We start from the raw sequence: 18478 nt of genomic DNA on the forward strand, positions 1-18478 counted from the left end.
TACAGCCTGAAAGTCAGCCCCTGTCCTGTAATTGTCTCCCCAGCCTTGCTGGGAGGTTGCTTATCTCTTGTTTTCCTGTTGCTTTTCAGCTCGTTTCCTCTCTCCACCCCCAAGCCTTCTCTTAACGCAGGTTAATTAATTCTCACAGGAAAATGAGATAATCAAGCACACCTTAGCACCGTGTTCCTGGAGTTACTGCGTATCAGTTTTCCTATGTTTAAGTAGTAGAGGGCACTGGCAGGAAGGTGAAAATGGTTTTGTGACAAAGGTGTGTTGAGATTGTTTAGCAGTAGGTGAAAGGGGGTTGGTACAGCAGAAGGCTAATGAATAAACAGGGTGAGGCATGTTATTTGAGCAAAATGACCGTTTCATTCCAAAAATGCTAACTTTGGTTTTGTTAGCGGGAACGTAGCTAGTCTGTGTCCACAGCTTTGCGCCAGACTGAAATGCTGCTTGCAAAGAAAATAAAAATTTATTTTACTGAATCTTATTCTCTGTGGGGTCTCCCCCCCCCCCCAGCCCAGCCCCGGGCTGTTATACCTGCAGAAGCTATTTGTGAAATGGTTTCCAGATGACAAAAGTTTAGTTCCCCCCGCCCCAATGAGAGGGTGGCTGAATGCCTGTACCTGTATCAGAAATCACGGTAACTGTTTCCATGCCTGGTTTCCTGCTGCTTGGGAGGCAGGATATGAGAGAGCTGCTCTCCCTAGAAACTCTCAGCTTGACCTTAATTCTTGCTGTCAGAGCGGATGCTACTGGCTCCCAGTCCTGCAACCAAGTGAAATCTCCAAAGCATATCGTACCGTACGTGGTGTTTACCCCTCGATGAGCCATACCTTGCAGCACAGGTGATGTTGGTAGTCTACATGTTTGTCAGCATTTTCACCCATTAAATATCTGATTTGGTCTCTGGGGGGCATTTGGTATATTCTTCTATTTCCTGTACAGGTATCTGAATTGCTAAAAGCAGCAATGAGCACATCTAGGGGAAATGCCTGTCATCTGCTTTCAAACTAGATGTGAAAGAAAGGTCTCCTGTAACACCAAATTTACCTGGTCAAAAATCTGTTTCCTTCTTTTGCTCTTAAAATCAAACACGGGGTAGAAGGAGAAATAGTTCAAGAGTCAAAAAAAAAAAAAAAAAATTAAAAACTGATGAATACCTTTTCCACCTGAGGCTTAGCTCTGAACTGATGCTTTGAGAGGTCCAAGTGGTATCATTACTGTACCCTAACATTAAAAGGAGATGCACAGTCCTGCCAAGAGCTGGACTGAGTTCCAAAGAAGAGGAAATGTTACTTTTGTCAGCCAAGCAGGCATAGCTGGCACCACAGTTAAATGTCCAGAGTTTGGGAAGAATGCACATGGCGTCAGCTGGGAAACTAACTCGGCTAAATTAAGGCACTGTAGCCCCAGCATTTTATCTGAAATATCTCCATTGGGCATTTGATAAGCAATGAATCTACCAGCTGTCTTACCGTGGGATAGATATTATAGACATTTAGTCTATAATTATTGTATGATATGTTATACACATGATAATGATCTCCCTGGGTAGACACTCAATTAATTCCTAGGGTGCTGGCAACTTGTATATGCAGTTTGGTGTATCTCAATGCAAAGACTTAATTACCTGTGAAGCCATTCTTTTGTATTGTAATAAACCCATAGGAAACTTAAGAGATTAATAAGGGCACACAAGTAATTAAAACCACTCCATTTTCTTATAGGCAAGGAAACCTATAAGAAAACCTGTGTGACTTTAGGAGCTGGAACTTAGCACAAGAATTAGAGTAGCAATAAAAAGGTTTGTTTTAAATTTACAGCTATAAACAACTAAAGTTTCAGTGGAAGTTGTTACAAACTTTTCCTGCATCCTGAAACCTTAAAAAAATTACCTTTAATGTTGGGCCAAACATCATTTCTGCATCCTGAAAGTTGAAAAAGTTGCCAGCCACCACCAATTAAGCAAGGCTCTGCTTCAGCGGTTTTTAAAATGTGAGGAGATATTTGTGTACGCTTTAAGGGTTACATACGTCGTAATTTAATCCGTCCACATTCCCCCCCCCCGCAGCAGATGGAAACTCGGAGCAGCCATCGGCTTGTCATGACTCAAAAAGTCCTGGAAGAAATTCCACCGTAAAACCCGAAGAAAAAAAAAAAACCAACAAAAAGAACAAAACCCACGTGGGAGACACGGCTTTGGGGCAGCATGCGGGGTCCTCTATGTCTGTGTGTGTCTCTCCACCTCGGTTTAGCTTCCAGCGCTCCAGCAGCGGGGTGCGCCCCGCGTCCTCCCCCGCCGGGGTCGGATGCCTCCGGGGCGGCTGCCGCCGCCCCGGAGGCATCCGACCCCGGCGGGGGAGGACGCGGGGCGCGGCAGGCTCGGTGGCTGCGGCCTTTCCTCAGGGAGCCTCATGGGAGGAGCCTCCGAGAAGCAGCTCCAGGCTTCTAACTCATCGGCCTGTTTTGGTTTTTTTTTTTTTTTTTGTAAAGCTCCAGCTCTCTCCCAAGCTGCCGCAGCCGGGGGGGTGTCGGGTTTGGCGTGGGGCAAGAGCTTGCTGTTGCCGACCCGGGATGGTGGAAGTAGAGGGAATTCGTGTTAAACTGAGGGCCTGTTGCGGGTTGTTGTGTTGGAACCGAGGATGACTGAGAATAGCAAAGCTGGTGATTATTTTCTGGCCTTGGTAAGTAGACACTTGCGAGGGGAAAGTTAGCCAAGGGAGTAACAAAAGCAATGTGCAGTTACAGCCTGTATCAGAAATTAAAAGTTAGCTGTTGTTTACCGCTGCTTTTCTCTCTCTCAAAAGATTATTGCACTTTTTCCCCCTTCCTTTTTTTTTTTCCTTTGAACAACTTTTCGAAAAGTAACACTTCTACCGAGTTTTTACGCTCCTGCTCACCCAGCGCTGCCTCCAGCTCTGGGAGAGGATTAACTCTCCGTACCTCCAAGGAAGAGACTGGATGGTTTTGTGGCTTCTGCCATGGCTTGTGGTTGGGTTTCTGCTCCGCCGGAGCGTCAGCGGGTGAGGAGGCTTGGCGGGAGGGGAGGGGGGGGTGTCGGTCGCACTGAGAAACTTCTGGTTCAGGTTTACTAGCTGGAGTTTGGAAACTTTTGAATTCTGCAGCAAGGACATCAGGACGTGACTTGAGAGCCCTTCAGAGGCTCTAAAAGCTGCACGATGGTGACGTTATGGGCTTTTTATAATGGTTGACACTTATTACAGCAAATATGCTTATTCATCCTGTGCAGGCACGATTTATACTTCTAACACTTTTATGTGGCTTTCTGTTGTCCGTCTTTTAGCTTGTGAAGGAAGTAATACTGTAACACGTGTTTCGGTCCCCTTAAGTCTTTTAATCTAAAGTAATTGTATTTGTTTGTTTAATGTAATAACTCACTGTAACTTTTAGGTTTTAATGCGACCACAGTAATGTAGAATAGTCGGGCAAAAAAAAATTTTTTTTTTCTATTTCATGGTTATGACTAATTACACCAATGATCAATCTGGATACACGTGTTACAGAAATTAAGGGACCTCTAAGCAAGAAGGGTTGGTTGAGTGAGAGAGGAAGTCCAGGCCCTCAGGTAATGTGTGACTAAACACCATCCCCTGCCAAGATTAACTTATCTATCTTGTCAGGATTTCCACAAGCACTGCCAGAAAAGTATGGCTTCTGAGAATTACTCTCCATCATCACGTGCGTGGATTGCCTGACAGCGATAGCACTATCATCCTGCTTGGCCGGGTAATTTGGAGTTACCTGCAGGGATTGCCAGCTGCTCTGCACCTGGGTTTCTAGGGTTGCTTTTCATAGGTGGGGTATTGCCTTCAGGAAGTCTTTTAAAAGATGCTTTCATTTCTCCAGAATGCAGTTTCTGCATTTGTTTTCCTTTCTTACTGTCTTAGTATGGAAACTTGCAGTCAGAGAAGGGACTCCCTTGTTGCTGGAAGCACAGCCTTGTGTCCGGAGCCGGGCAGTCGTGCGTTCCCGCATGGACTGCAGCCAGCCCGCAGCCTTTGGGAGATGCAGCTGGTTCCTGTTGCTCTGCCAGGATGATGACAGTTCCCTTCCTTGGGGACAGGCGTGACTCAGGTGCTGCCCAAGCTGTGGTGGGCTGGCTCTTCCTAGGCGCTCTGAACATGGTCACCCAGCATCCAGACCTGTTCTGCTGATCGCTCGAGTCTGGCTCAGAGGAAGGAGCATGTAAATCTCAAACACTGGAATAATTCCCCCAGGAGCCAGTTCTGGTATGTTGGTAGCAATATCTTTTTTCCGTAAGTGTAGAAGAAATGCTGCCATGCACAGTACTGTACATCAAACTCTAGTGTCCCCTGTATGACAGTGATTTTATTTGTTTAATTAACACATACCAGTTCATCTCTTGGATACTTTCATTACTATGTTTGTACAGCGCCCAGCTCAGTAGGACTCAGCCTGGCTGAGGCATGCAGAAGGGCTTGCAGTGTAAATACAAAGTGCTGATGCGAGGCACTTAAGGCATAGTTTCCCCTTCAGAGTACGGAAGGAATTGGAGAGATTTTTCCAAAATCACATATTTAAATGCATAAGTAATTCTTTGTTGCATTTACAAAAGGCAGCATATTTACCAAAACTTGAACTTTTGACTCTAAGTATATGTCTAGCTGGTAAAAGTAAAACCTTGGCTATATCTATGCATAGTGACCAGCAAAAGTAACTGGTGACCCCCAGTTATTGCTGTGTCTGAGCTTTTAAAACTGTTGCTGGCATATGGATTCACCCTGTGGGGACATAATTTGGTTGTATAGATGTCTCCTTAGTTCATTGGGAAATAAAACCAGACTTTCCGTTTCAATCTTAGCATCTCCTATTTTTCCTAAAATTCTATTAATATATAAATTGGTCTTAAATTACCTCACAAGAAATAGTATGGGGGGGAAAAAAGAGGGGTTTGTTTGTTTTTAATCCTGTGGTATCTTACGAAGCACTTCTGAGTTGTTTCCTGAGCAAGATTAGTTTTAGTTTCTGATACCAGTAATGTTGATTTCTGATCTGAGAAATAGCTTCTTGATAGCTTCTTACCTCCTACTCTGCTAAATCATATTGACAGGAGTCCCAATAATCATGAAAATACGTGGAACAGAAATACCAAAGGTGCATAGAGTTACTATAGCAGGTCAGTGTTGGATTTTCTATACCTGAAGTCTATTTCAATGAATGTGGCTAATGTATGAGATGATAAGCTACAAAATAAAGTATGAGAAGGTAGAAAGGAATATTGTGAAGGAAGGAATTAATAAAATGGATGAAATTTTGCGAGGTACAATGTGTTCCAATGAATGAATTTGAACTGATGTAGGTGCTGCTAGATCTCTTTCCCTTGCAAAGAATTGCAGTGTAAGAACTTACTAGAAATAGCAAATTCTCTCAATATTTTTTCTTATGCATGTGTAAACTGAGGCTCAAAAAGTTGCCTGTTTGGCCCAAGTTATTACAAAGCCAAGTATGAAATCTAGAGGCTTTTGTCTATCAGCCTTGCTGTACCCAGTGAGCAACATCTTGTTCCTTGAAGAAAATGAAATAGCGGGTGATGAGAGTGCTGAGAGCTCAGTCCTGCCTTGTTGTTGGTGGCATTTTCCAGAGATTTCTGGAGTAAGAGCAGGATCTATAAATCTTACCGTTATCTCATTAAAAGCAACCAAATGTTTGGGACTGGGAGATAGCAGGGCTTGAAATGCATATTGGTTTCCCTTGGAGTAAACTTGGAGCTGTTGTTGACTGTTCAAAGGGAGCCACATCCAGCTCTCCTGATTGGAAAAACATGGACAGGGAGAAAATGCCAAGACCCGTAGCTGCCTTCTGTCTCCAGCACCAGTGTCAAAACATTTTAAAACTTTAGTGTGAAATGGGGGTTTTAGAGTTTGCACCTCACCGATGTCAGTAGGAGAGCAACAAACGGACCCACCAGAGCACCGCTGTGTTCGCAAGGTTGGCGCCGAGGACCTGACCCTGCTTGCCTCTGTGTCCGTGTGTTTAAAGCTGTGCTTTTTTACAGATTTTAAATACATTTCCTGCCTTGGTTCGAAAGCTTCTTACATAGCCAGAGGTCAGACCTCCTATGTTTAAACAGAAGAAATTACATAGGTTTATGCAGTTATTTCTCATTCATTTAATGACAAGTATGGATCAAGCTTTGTCTGAAACTTGCTATTTGCGTATCTGCCTTCTAACAGTGACTTGGAATATCTCTTTTCAAGGATAAGTAGAGGCCTTAAAAGTGAAATTATGAAACTCAAGAGCCTAAGGACACTTGATGAGCAACATCTTTCACTTGTGACACACTAATAACAGACTGAACCCCTTGGTCTTTGGGCTGAATTTAGTGTGCTCGCTGCAGCTGTTAGTAAGCAACTGCTTGTTAAACTGTGAGGTATTTTCCTTTGAAAAGTATTTCAGTCATGCTTGTCATAAGTAGAATTTGGAAGTCATTTTAAGTAGATCCTCTTCCAGACTTGACCCAGAACTCGGGCAATGGAATGGAAAAAGCTCATGGCCTTTCTACAGAGCTCGATTCTTGAAACAAATTGGCCTAAAAGGCTGGTTGCTGCAGAGGACTTACAGCAGGGACCTGGTGGCTGGCGCCTGCAAGGCGAAGGCAGTTGTGATGCCCAGGAATGTCAGTTGTGGAACTAGTTTGAGCAGCTTTGGGATAGCTTCGTTGTTTGTGCCGCACAGAGCAAGGTGGCTTAGCAATGAGCAGTTTTGCCGTCACCTCCCCAAGCCCGAGTTTCAAGTTACGTTGTTCATAGACTGTCTGAAAATCACAGCCTGGGAGTTGGTGGTACAGCAGATGTGAATGGCGGCAGGCAAACACTGCGCTTCTCGCCAGTTTGGGGTACACCAGTACAACAGCTTCAATTGCAGTTTTGGCTTGTGCTGTACTTTCTGTGTGTTCACAGGAAAGACCCTTAGTGCTCTGTCAGTAGCCAGAACAAGATCTGCCCATCTGTGTTTGACTCCTTGTGTATATAACGAAGAAGTTGCAATGTCCTGTTGTCAAGATCTGCTTTCTAAACACTCGTTTTAAGGCAAAGCAGAGGGGGCACCCCGGTTTGTGCTGGAAGTATATGCAACTCTTAACTGTGAGTGGAAACCTGTCCTTTTATGCTAATAAGCTAAAGGACTTTAGAACCAGTAAATGTCTTAGCTCAAAGCTTCCTACAACAGGCTGAGCCCTCAGGTGTGGTTAAACCAGAGAACATGTGGACAGTTAATTGCTTAGTATTGTAATTAGATAAAAGTAATATTGTAAGTTTAAAAAATAATCAAATGTTCTAGGCTGTCATCTGAGAACTGCACTCGGTGCAGTGACTTAACCCTGCTCTTGTTAAGTGTTGGTGTAACAGAGGAGAGAACGTCACTTGGCTTGTCAGGGGTGCCATGGACAAATGAACTGGACCGAGTCGGAATGATGCTGTGAAAACACTGGAAATGAAAAGCAAAAACACTGGCTTATAAAGGATCACAGGTGTAATTAATTAAAAATAAAATAAAAAAATAAGAAAACAATCTTGACAAATTATTATTCCCATATGAACATGTTACTTTACAGAATCTTTTAGATAAGACATGTGAAGTTACCAGAATAATATTGACATTATTATAGTGCAGTTTAACTCCTTGTTATGTTCTTTGAACCAAAATTAGACTATGGTAGAGAATCATACTGATCCATTGGATTTGCAGTTAGGTGAGGAAGTAATTGTCAAGTGTTAAAGCTGACTGAGTGAGAGTTTTAAGTTTATACACCTCTGCTCAAATCTGTCTGCGTAAGGTACCATCCATCTGTGTACAGGGTTGTGTTCACTTGGTAGTACTGGAAACGACATGAACAGAAGGGTGTTCAGGAAGGCGGCACCTCAAAACCGAGCCAGTTGGGTGAATCTGCAGATGTCCAATTGGAACCCCAATTAAAGGTCACATTTTATGTTTTACAAAAACCTAAGGATTTCAGTGAGTTCCGGGGAGAACTGACACTTCCAGGGCCCTGGTCTCTGGGTGGCCACATGGGAAAGTCCGGTCGAAGTAAGCAACAAAAACATTGTTTTCAGGGGGTTCCTATGGTTTGGTGTCTTTGTTAAAAACAAACGAAACCCACTTCTTCAGTGAGGCTTCTTTCCTTATTGATTCAAGGGTGTGTTTCCAAATTGTTTTCTTTTAGCCACTTAGTACTCGGCAGCACCCAGCTTTCGCCAGGTATGGGACAAAGCTGGCTGTCTCCCTGCGTGTGCTCCCTGCAATGCCAGGGACACCTTTGTCTGACTGTGCTCCCACTGATGAGCGCCTGTGCAGCTCCGTGGCAGGTGAAAGCCGGACTGGAGCTCCCTGTGTGTTACGTGGTTTCTGAGCAAGGAAGTCTTGCCATTTCTCTTGTTTAAGCAGTAGTTCGTTTTCTTGTTTGCTTTTTAAAATCATAAAATGGGGTTAATATGCTGTTGGATTGTATTATCTCATTGCTCCTGCAGTTGTAACACAGACAATATCCAGTGACTGCAGGCCGGTGGGAACAGTAGAGCTGTGCACAAAAGCAAATTGTATTAAAACCGCCAACTTTCACTGCGTTCCCTAACACACAAGTTAGCATACGTGTGCTAAAGTACAGCCCTTCAGACAGCCAAATGACAATAGTTTTGCAATAACTCAGACCTTTTTCCATGTCTTTTCTCTCCACAGCCCTCCTGGGCCAGGTGATGATATACAGTTGGCTTCTCCCCTCGATCCTTCTGAGCAACCCTTAGCTGTTTCTGCGGCTTATGGAAATGTTGACCCCGTGGATGCTGCTGAGCTGACTGCAGCAAGGTATTGTACAGAGCCGTTGCAGCTGGAGTGGTGGAAAGCAGCTGCAAAGTCCTTGCTGATGTGGGGGGGGTGGAGGACCACGGAGGTCAGCGCTAGCTTAGAAATTGCTATCACTCTTCGTGGATGGATATATGTCTGGTATGGCCAGTTGCTGATGGGTTTGCCGAGTCTGTCTGTAGTAAGGGGAGCATCTGTCGGTAGAAATCTGTATCAGAATTGAAATCTCCCTCTATCAAAACCTTCAAAGAAAGATGCCGTTTACCTTTCCCTGAGACTGAATCACTTTGGCACATAGGAGGGTCATGCCATGTGAAGGTGCAATATATGTCTTATTTTTTTAGGTGTTTATACTTTTTTTGGATTAGTACAAGGCAACTGATCCTTTGGGCATTTTCTTTAATTTTGAGAAGTTCCTTAACAGTATAGTGCTGATTAAAAGGCATTAAAGTATCACATCTCTGTTGGACACTGGGCTTTTTGTGTGCTTTTACTTGCACTCAGAAGAGAAACTGTTGCTTTATTTGTGCTGGTGGCAGTTGAGTTGTCAGGATCTTCGGGCACATGAATTTGTCTTAACTGCCAATGGTAGAGGAAGCCTTGTAGGGTGTGTTTACCCTTCAGTCATTGTGAATTCGGTGGAGTGTAAACATACACAATATATTTAAGCTCGCATTAAATTGGTTGTCTGAAGTAGCAATAATATGCTATCAAAGGCAGAAAGGAGCTTGTGTGGTTTGCTCAATCCACCTTAAAAGCTGGGTGACTTTGCTGTTTAGCCTGTACTGGTCTTCCATCAGTCCCCAAGCTGGTTAGTTGCTAATGCTGGCTGAGTGAATGTGTTAGAAACACTTTTTCCTACAATCGGGGTAAGATCATCTAGAGAAGCTTACAGTGGGAAGCTAATGATGTGGATTTCTTCCAGTTCTTGTAAGTTTTTACTCAAAGAGTTGTGTTTCTTTTGTTTTTAACAAATGTAATTCGGTTACTGATGGGTTTTCGTGGATTGTGTTTTTTCTTGCTAATGGATTGTTGGCCATAGTAGCACGGCAGTTAGAAAAGAGTGAGCAGTAATTGAGGTAGAGCTGTGAGCTACTCTGAATGCAGAGGAATGAAGAAAAGACTAACACCAGAAGTGCCAGGAAGATTTATACATGGTCTCTGGACTACAGTCTGAAATAGAAGACTCTGTTGCCCTTGGGGTAATAGTTTGCTGTTTGTAGGGAAAAAGGCACACAAGCTGTCTATGATTAAATGTCACCTTAGGAAACATTTAGGAAGAACAGTCTTAGAGTGTTTTAATTTACTGCTTCTTGTAAACCTCATGAATTCACATTGTTCACATTCTCATCTGGATCTGGAAATTCAAGTTAATTGTATTTATTATACCTTTTCTTTTGACCTTCTTCATAACTTCTGTCTTTAAAATGTTTTTACCGTTAATGTCCAAAAGTTAGTGTCGGGATTCCTTGCTTCACCCCAGTTGTGTAGGCTGCGAGTGCTGGTGCTGAGCTGTAGTTACCCCATACAGGGTGGCTGAGCCCAGTAGGGTTGAGGGCACATAGACTGCGCAGCAACCACAGGATCTGCCTCTTGTTTCCATATCCTGAACTGGAGGAAGGTGCAAGGATTTTTGCAAGGGTTCAGTGCTAAAAAGTTGCTTGCTAAAAAGGGATATTCAGTGTGGAAGTAGGTAGTTTTTCAGTTCCTGAAACGGAGGAAAGTGAGAGAGAAATATACTGTGGTCAACTAGAGTGAATCTGGCTGCAGATAGTTCTCCTGTGTTTGTTGGTTTTAATTTTTTTGTTTATTTTTTTTAAAAAGCTGCACCAGTTAACTCTTGTCAGTACTGTTTGTTTTTCTTACTCCTTTATTTTGCATCCTTGTTCAGCTTTAGACATAAAAGCCTACCTGTTCTCCTTGCACCCGTCTTTCCTGTCCAGGCTGTTATGCTTGCCAGCTTCTTTGTGAGCCTTGCAGAAGTGTTCCCTGGTGTCCCGGCAGTAGAAACTCAGTGGCTCCCACATGTGCCCACCCACAGGTGCAGGTGGTTGCCAGAAGAGGGGTTAATATCAATGCAGCTGGACCCCTGCTGTAGCTCCTGTCTGAAAGCAGGCATGGTGCAACTTTCTTCCAGCACTGATAAACACTGCTGACTTCTCTGTGGTTTGGTCAGACCTAAACTGGTAACAACATAATGTTAGCAGCAAATGAAGGCAGTACTCTTAAAATGCATGGGATTATGCTCACAATGAGGATCAGTAATAGCAGGACTGGGCTTTTCTTATCCAAGGGAAGAGTCTCAGTGATGTTTGTTGTTTCAAGTCATTGCCTTATCCCTCCTCTTCTGTGATGTGGAGAAGATTCTTGCCTATATAAGTAAGATGATCATATTAAAGCCACTGCTTTTTTCACATTTTATGTAGAAATACTGCAGCACTGCTTTACAATGTGATTGCAAAAAAATTCTCTAATGCACGCACAAGTGATGTCACTGTGTTGATGCCTACTGATTATACCTCAGCACTATACTTTTGAAATGTTACCAGGGCTACTAGTTGGCATGATGCTATTCCAGTCTGTCTGCAGTAAAGTACAATTATAAAGTGTTTTTCCCCCAATATATTTAGTTATTTACTAATGTGTTCCTTTTGTTTCCATGTATTTCTCCATCAGGGCTGTCACATAATGCAGATGGTGTGCACTTTGACAGGGAAAAATAATGGTGTATATAAGGTAGGGGTCAGTTTGTGCTAAATGTCTTCCAGATGGCAGTGCATAATAAGAGATCAGGTTGTCCCTCCATCTGTCCAGTCAAGAAACTGTATCTTTGTTTTGCTTCTTGAGGATGACTGTCTGCCTCTCTCCTCCCCTGCTGATAACATATTGATCAGGGACAACATGGTATCATCTGCTCAGTAAGTAGATTTTTTTTACTGTATCTACAGAGGAGTGCCCTGAAAAGAATTAGGTAAAAAAGTTCACTGGCTGTTCTGCCAAGCATTTTTGTTTAGCAATGAAACTGAAAGGCCAAGTTCACTCTGATTTGCCAGTACACGTTGCAGTAGGAGAAACTTTGGCTAGACACATCTTTCTCTCTATGCTGCAGGTGCAGAGCTGTGCAACAGGACTTCTGTTTTATATGAGAAATGCTTGGATTAGAAAGGCAGAGAAGGCAGATAAGTGCCGCGGCTGTACAAGACCGCAGCTTAGCTGGGCTCCATGGTTAGAGGTGTTAAACATTTCTGAGCAGTGTCTATCTGTTCACTGCAACTTGCTGTTTGTCTTGTGGGGAAGAAAAACCCTGTAAGCGCCTATTTAAAAATGGCAGCTTGGAAAGTACTCACTGCATGAGGTGCCTTTAGCGTCAGGCCATAGGTAGCAGGCAGGGCAACCCAGTCTGGTCCCTTCCACATGCTAAGGAAAGCTTCTGCTCTTGCATTTAATCTCCAGCTGAGGTTGCAAAGCTGCAGCATGGTGTTTAGTCCAGACCAAACAGAGCTGTTGCAGCTCTGTCACGAATACTAGAGAAGGAAAGCTGTGCTAAAGCTGAGTAGGCGTTGGAAAACATGTTCCCCTACATCAGCCTCTTTGCCAGCTCCTGTTATGCAGAGGGCACATTAAGCTGTCGTAAGGGAATTTGCGATAGGTGATGTCGGATGCACTAAAAGCTGTGTTGCTTTATCTGCCAATGGACCTTTCCTGGTCACACAGTTCACAGCCTGGGGAACTGTGATGCTCTCAGGGTGTGCTCCTCATTGTTAGCAGCACAAGCAGGCAGGAATACTCAGGGTTATCCATATATACAGACAATCAGAAAGTGACTTTTGAGAATTACTTGAACAGAGATGCACCTGGAAAAATGTTTGTTTTCTAATCACCTGGACTCTGCAGGATAAAGACTGGCCAATGTATAGTTTATTGTGCACTGAGAAAACTTGGCCCTTTTGGTAGTATTCTTGCTACAACCATTAGAATATTACTAGTTGGAAAATAAGTTTAATGGCAAATCTTGGTTTAGTAAGAGCTGTGGAGAGGCAGAGGTTTTAATGTAGCCGCTTCATGTCTGAGCTGATACAAGTACCCTGAGTTGATAGCATGAGTTGATACCTGTACCTGAGTTGATGCAGACTTTGGCTGGAGAGCTTAGAGTGGACACAGAGTCTGTGTTTTGGACAGGGTTGCTGTGCTGTGCTACCCTGCCTCAATTCGTGCAGTCTGTACCATTTCTGAGCTGCTCTGCTTCTGCCTTGTCCCTTGCGGCCTTATTATGCCACCAGTGGGCAGCACCCATCTGCATGTAATGCCCATCTAGTGATGGGCAATAACCAGCAGCTCTATGCTGTTGCAATTCTATCTGCAAACCATACTGAAAGGTGCCAAAATGATGATGTGGCAATATTAGCCCCAGACCTGGTGTGATTAGTCTTGCAACCTACTTTTCATGGCCTTGCTCAACACTCCCTGGTACTGTGGACCCCTTGTCAGAGCAACAGCAGAGGGGAAAAGGAGCGGAGGCAGCCCGTGGTAGCCTGTCCTACAGTCTGCCCACCCACGGCACACAGGTGGATACCTCCTGGAGCTCATGTTGGTGCAAGATGTCAGAGAAAATGCAAGTACCAGCTGCATCTCTTGCCATGTTCCTTCACAAGTCCACTTGTACAAGTAAGGCAGCTGATACTTGGCAGGCGTGGTCTTCATGGGAATCCAGTACTTGATGGTTTAGATGAAGCTTGGAAAGTTGAAAGGAAATTATTTGTGGATTTTAACACAAAGAGATACTATAGCTCATAAAAATAAGCTCTGTGCTTTGTGAAGGCCAGGGAGCAGAGCTTTTCCAAAAATGCCAGTATTCTGATAGCTAGTTTTGCTTTGCAGAGAGTGTTAGGAATGACATTAGTCAAAGTGTATCTCTGAAAATTGTTTCATTTTATGTGGAAAGACTTAAAGGGGGAAGCTGAAGGGCTGTAGGTGGGCAGTGGGGCCTGTGCGAAGGGTGGCGGTGAGAGGGGAACAGGTGCTACTATAAGCAATTAACTGGGAATGTTTTATGTGTGCGTAACACAAGGTCTATAATTTTATGTGTGTTAGGTATTCTTGCTTGGCTGGGCCCTCTTGTGAATTGTTTGGGTTTTGCAATTCTTTGTTTACTCTCCAAACAGATGTTCAGCATTCACTTATTTTTAGCAGTTTACTTTTTGCTTTAAAATCTTACTTTCTCTAGTCTTCGTGTGACCCTATATAGTCACATTGCCTTTGTATATGTTTGATGCTATTACTATATTAGGACAAAGACATTTTTAGCAAAGGGAAAAGTCCTTTGCATGAAAAAGGAAACATCTTGCTTTTTAATTATTATTTATTTATTTATTTTAACTTGATGTGACTGAAAATTTAGGAAGTCTATGTCAATGTCAGACCAGTTTGGACAAACTGGGGAAAAGGAAGGAAGGAGTGCATAAAGCAGATATAATTTCTTCTAAGAAATTATGAGTAGCTATCCCATATGGCACAAAGTGACTTCATGGATATGAGCTAATCAAGGTAAACCACTCTCAGAAAGAGCTTTCATGATCTTGGTAGGTTAGTGGATAAACACTTTGGGAAATAACTGTTCGCATGCGTGTATGTATTGTAGCTAAAGTTAGGGATGTGATTTATGTTTGTCCTCTGTATACATGTTTCTAAAGAAAGGAACAATCTGTCCCTGAACTTTACCAACTCTTATTCAGTAACACAATTTAATCTACTGTCTACAATTACAGTATAATTACTTGGGGGGGAGGGCAGAGGAAATTTGAAAAGGAATGGCTAAGATAGCTGTTTATATTTAGTTCAGGAAATCTAAAAGAAACTTCTCAGCCAAGACCTGGTTCCACCAACATTTCCTTAAAACGCTTGTGTCTTGGATCTCTGGAAGCAGGAGCTGGCGTGAGGGGAGGCTGTTGTGTGTGACTGCTACCCCTGGACATCTGTATCCCTCTGGTATGTTGTAGGTGCCCTAGAAAGGACAGTGTGGTGTGACAAGATGCTTTTGAGACATGAAGTCACTGGTTATTTAGTTCCTTTCCTGTCATTAGTTTAATGAGTGTGGCCAAGAGCAGGGGGAGTAGTGTGGTTACCAGTGTGCTTAAAGTGAGGGAGAATGCGCGTGAGCTTCTTGTGGGGTGATCTTTTGGATACACGGGTGATTTACACTCTTAAAAATCATGAGAACGCTCAGGAGAGAAGTGTTTTATTTGTGCTGCTGTTGAAAGCTTTTTTTCTAATTTGGGTTTTGCTTAAGAAAACAGAAAGTTAAGGGAGCTGTAATGGTGCATTCTGCTCTAGTCTGCCTTGAGGAGAGGGAATGGCAAGACTACCCTCCCCTGCATGCCAGGGATTTAGGCAGATGGCAGTTTCCTCCTGTACTCTGGTCAGTGTCTGTGTGCAAGAACTCCTTTTCTGCAGGGACCAGGAGCAGGCATGCCTCCTCGAAGTGCCCCACAGTTCGTTTCCTTGCTATGAAGAAACTCGGTCTTTCCAATCTGTATTTACGTGCTCTGGAAATCATTACATGACTGTCGTGCTTCTGAGCTTGGGTCTTGGGCTTTGCTGAGCAGAGGGACTTGTAGGAATTAACAAATACAGCAGTATTACAGTCCTGTAATCTTGAACATTCATGTCATGAGTTTGGGGATTATTGTGCTTTTAGTTTTACAGCATAGGGAGAGCTTTTAAAGTAAGTGAATTTTTTAGTCCTGGATTTTAGTTTTTTCTAAAAGACAAGTCAGTTGAATGTTTGTATTGCACACTGACGAGAAAGGGCTGTGTGAGAACTGCAAAGTAGTCATTAGTGATTTATTTATTTTGCTAATTTCATGTACAATTAAATTCCTCTGGCAGTTATTGTTATGGTCTATAAGACCTGTCAAAACTTTGCAGTATTACTGGTTATGTGGTCATCTGAGAAATTAAGTGAAATAGGGTTTGTAGGAAGAAGTAATTTGTGGGAGGTGGGAGGGAGATGGAATTGGGAAGGGCAGGATGTGCTCGTTAGAGCTCCTTAGTTTAGATCCAGCCAAAGTTCATCTTTTAAGGAGACTTGACTAAAGCTTCATGAGCACTTCTGAAATTTGTCATCTTATTTTTAATAATTGTTTTGCAGCACTTCCAAGCCTGATAGCTGCAAAGAAGTTGATAACCTTGTTTCTGAGGATGTACCTTTGGCTGCGGCTCCTGGTGATGGTGTAGAACTGCCTGCTCAAGAAACTGAAGGTTTCACAAGGGAAAAAAAGAGGTATTGTGCAATGTTTTTCATACATTACAATAAATTTCCATGTCTGTACATCCCTTGCTTAAGAAAACATAACTAGTGTGGAAGAGGTTGAATAACTTTAACAGGCGTTTTGTCTAAGTTATATGAACATTTTGTTGTTGGATTTTGAAACCAAATGGTAATCAAGACCTGCTTACTCCAGAATATTTACTCCAAAAGACCAGAAGAGGGAGCTTGGACTACACTGGTTATTACTATGCTGATCTTTCCTACTATTTTTAAATTAATAATTTTTTTTTTTTTTCCCAAAATATTTTCCTTTCTTGAAGTTCAAGTTTGGGTTTGTTTTGGTTTGGGTTATTTTTTGTTTGTTTGTTTGTTTGGGGGAGGGGGCGTTGGTGAAACTGCGCAAGATGAGGTCATATTCAAGAGGACTGTTTTACTCATTCCTCTTCAGGTGCTGCCAGCATCTTCCCCACCCCACACTACTGATTTACATTGTAGTTGTCAGTACTGAAAGAAGTAGTTCAGCTTGGTTTTGTTCTTGCTGAAGAAATGTTGAATTATCTTGATTTCAAAGTGTTTCTCTCCTTCAGACTTGCATTGATTGGTGCCATAATGTTAGATAGATGGCCTAGGGCATTTTTGCTTGCAAAACCCCCAAACTGAGTCCTCCCATCTCAAATATAGTCAAGATGAGGCATGTGCTTGGATATTCATGTCAGAGCTTCAGATGATGCCTGTCTTGTGGGTGATTAACCAGTATGCTGTTGTGGCTCAGCAATAAAGGCATGCCCTTATTGTGACATCTATTAATGGAAAAGGTCACAGCACAGCTGAGAATATTAAATGGGCACTCCCTGGAGAATACTGTTCTCCACCCCACAAATACAGATTGGCAGCTTGTGACAAGTACGATACAAGACAGGAGACACCACAGGAAATACAGTTATTCCATTAAAGCTCTGTTCAGAAATGTTAAAAAATGCTGCTGTCAGCAGGAGGATACTCTGAATCACGCATGAAAATGTAAACAATAGATATGTGTGGTGGGTTGACCCTGGCTGGATGCCTGGTGCCCACCAAAGCCGCTCTATCACTGCCCTCCTCAGCTGGACAGGGGAGAGAAAATGCAATGAAAGGCTTGTGGGTCAAGATAAGGACAGGGACAGATCACTCACCAATTACTGTCACAGGCAAAACAGACTTGACTTGGGGAAATTAGTTTAATTTATTACTAATCAGATCGGAGTAAGATAATGAGAGATAAAACCAAATCTTAAAACACCTTTCCCCCAACCCTCCCTTCTTCCCGGGTTCAGCTTTACTCCTGAATTCTCTCCCTACCCCCACCAGCGGCGCAGGGGGATGGGAAATGGGGGTTGTGGTCAGTTCATCACACGTTGTCTCTGCCGCTCCTTCCTCCTCCTTGGGGGGAGGACTCCTCACTCTTCCCCTGCTCCACCGTGGGGTCCCTCCCATGGGAGACAGTCCTCCACCAACTTCTCCAGCATGAGTCCTTCCCATGGGCTGCAGTTCTTCACGAACTGCTGCAGCGTGGGTCCCTCCCCCAGGCTGCAGTCCTTCAGGCACAGACTGCTCCAGTGTGGGTCCCCCGTGGGGTCACAAGTCCTGCCAGCAAACCTGCTCCATCGTGGGCTCCTCTCTCCACAGATCCTGCCAGGAGCCTGCTCCAGCGCAGGCTTCCCACAGGGTCCCAGCCTCCTTTGGGCATCCCCCTGCTCCGGCGTGGGGTCCTCCCCGGGCTGCAGGTGGAGATCTGCTCCCCTGTGGACCTCCCTGGGCTGCAGGGGGACAGCCTGCCTCACCGTGGTCTTCCCCACGGGCTGCAGGGGAATCTCTGCTCCGGCGCTTGGAGCATCTCCTGCCCCTCCGTCTGCACTGACCTGGGGGTCTGCAGGGCTGGGGCTTTCACATCTTCTCACTTCTCTCTCTGTCTGCATTTTCTGTGCCACAGAAACTTTTTCTCCTTTTTAAATGCGTTCTCCCAGAGGCACTACCACTATTGCTGATGGGCTCGGCCTTGGCCCAGTAGCGGGTCCGTCTTGGAGCCGGCTGGCATTGGCTCTGTCAGACATAGGGGAAGCCAGTCCTGTAGCCCCCTTGCTACCATGCAAACCCAATACAATGTGTTTTGCTATTCAGAAACCCATCCGCAGTATAATATCTAGGAAACATGTTGGCTGACTGTTTTCTAAAGTTCTGATTATTTTGATCAGAAAATGGTGTCCTCGCCTCTACTGTACGTGCTTGGTGTAACACAGGCCAAGTGTTCTGTGTAATGTTCCTCCATGATACTGGACCCATGATTTTTAACCTGTGTATAGTTGGTGCGGAACAGAAATGCTCGAAAGTCTG

The 18478-nt window shown here is 43.8% G+C and overlaps 1 protein-coding gene across 12 annotated transcripts in view; it reads left to right on the forward strand.

The window, feature by feature from the left end:
• Positions 1-18478, forward strand: part of TACC2 (transforming acidic coiled-coil containing protein 2) — a 148641-nt gene that overhangs the window by 54103 nt on the left and 76060 nt on the right. For 11 of the 12 annotated variants that reach the window (XM_069797149.1, XM_069797143.1, XM_069797137.1 and 8 more), the window contains 2 exons: positions 8719-8844; positions 15989-16120. In XM_069797149.1, the coding sequence (XP_069653250.1) occupies positions 8719-8844; positions 15989-16120 (258 nt within the window). Of the gene's footprint in view, positions 1-8718; positions 8845-15137; positions 15257-15988; positions 16121-18478 lie in introns of those variants that run through there. The other variant, XM_069797147.1, reaches the window with a different exon arrangement.

This window comes from Haliaeetus albicilla, chromosome 11 (genome assembly GCF_947461875.1).
Source record: "Haliaeetus albicilla chromosome 11, bHalAlb1.1, whole genome shotgun sequence".
Classification (NCBI taxonomy): domain Eukaryota; kingdom Metazoa; phylum Chordata; class Aves; order Accipitriformes; family Accipitridae; genus Haliaeetus; species Haliaeetus albicilla.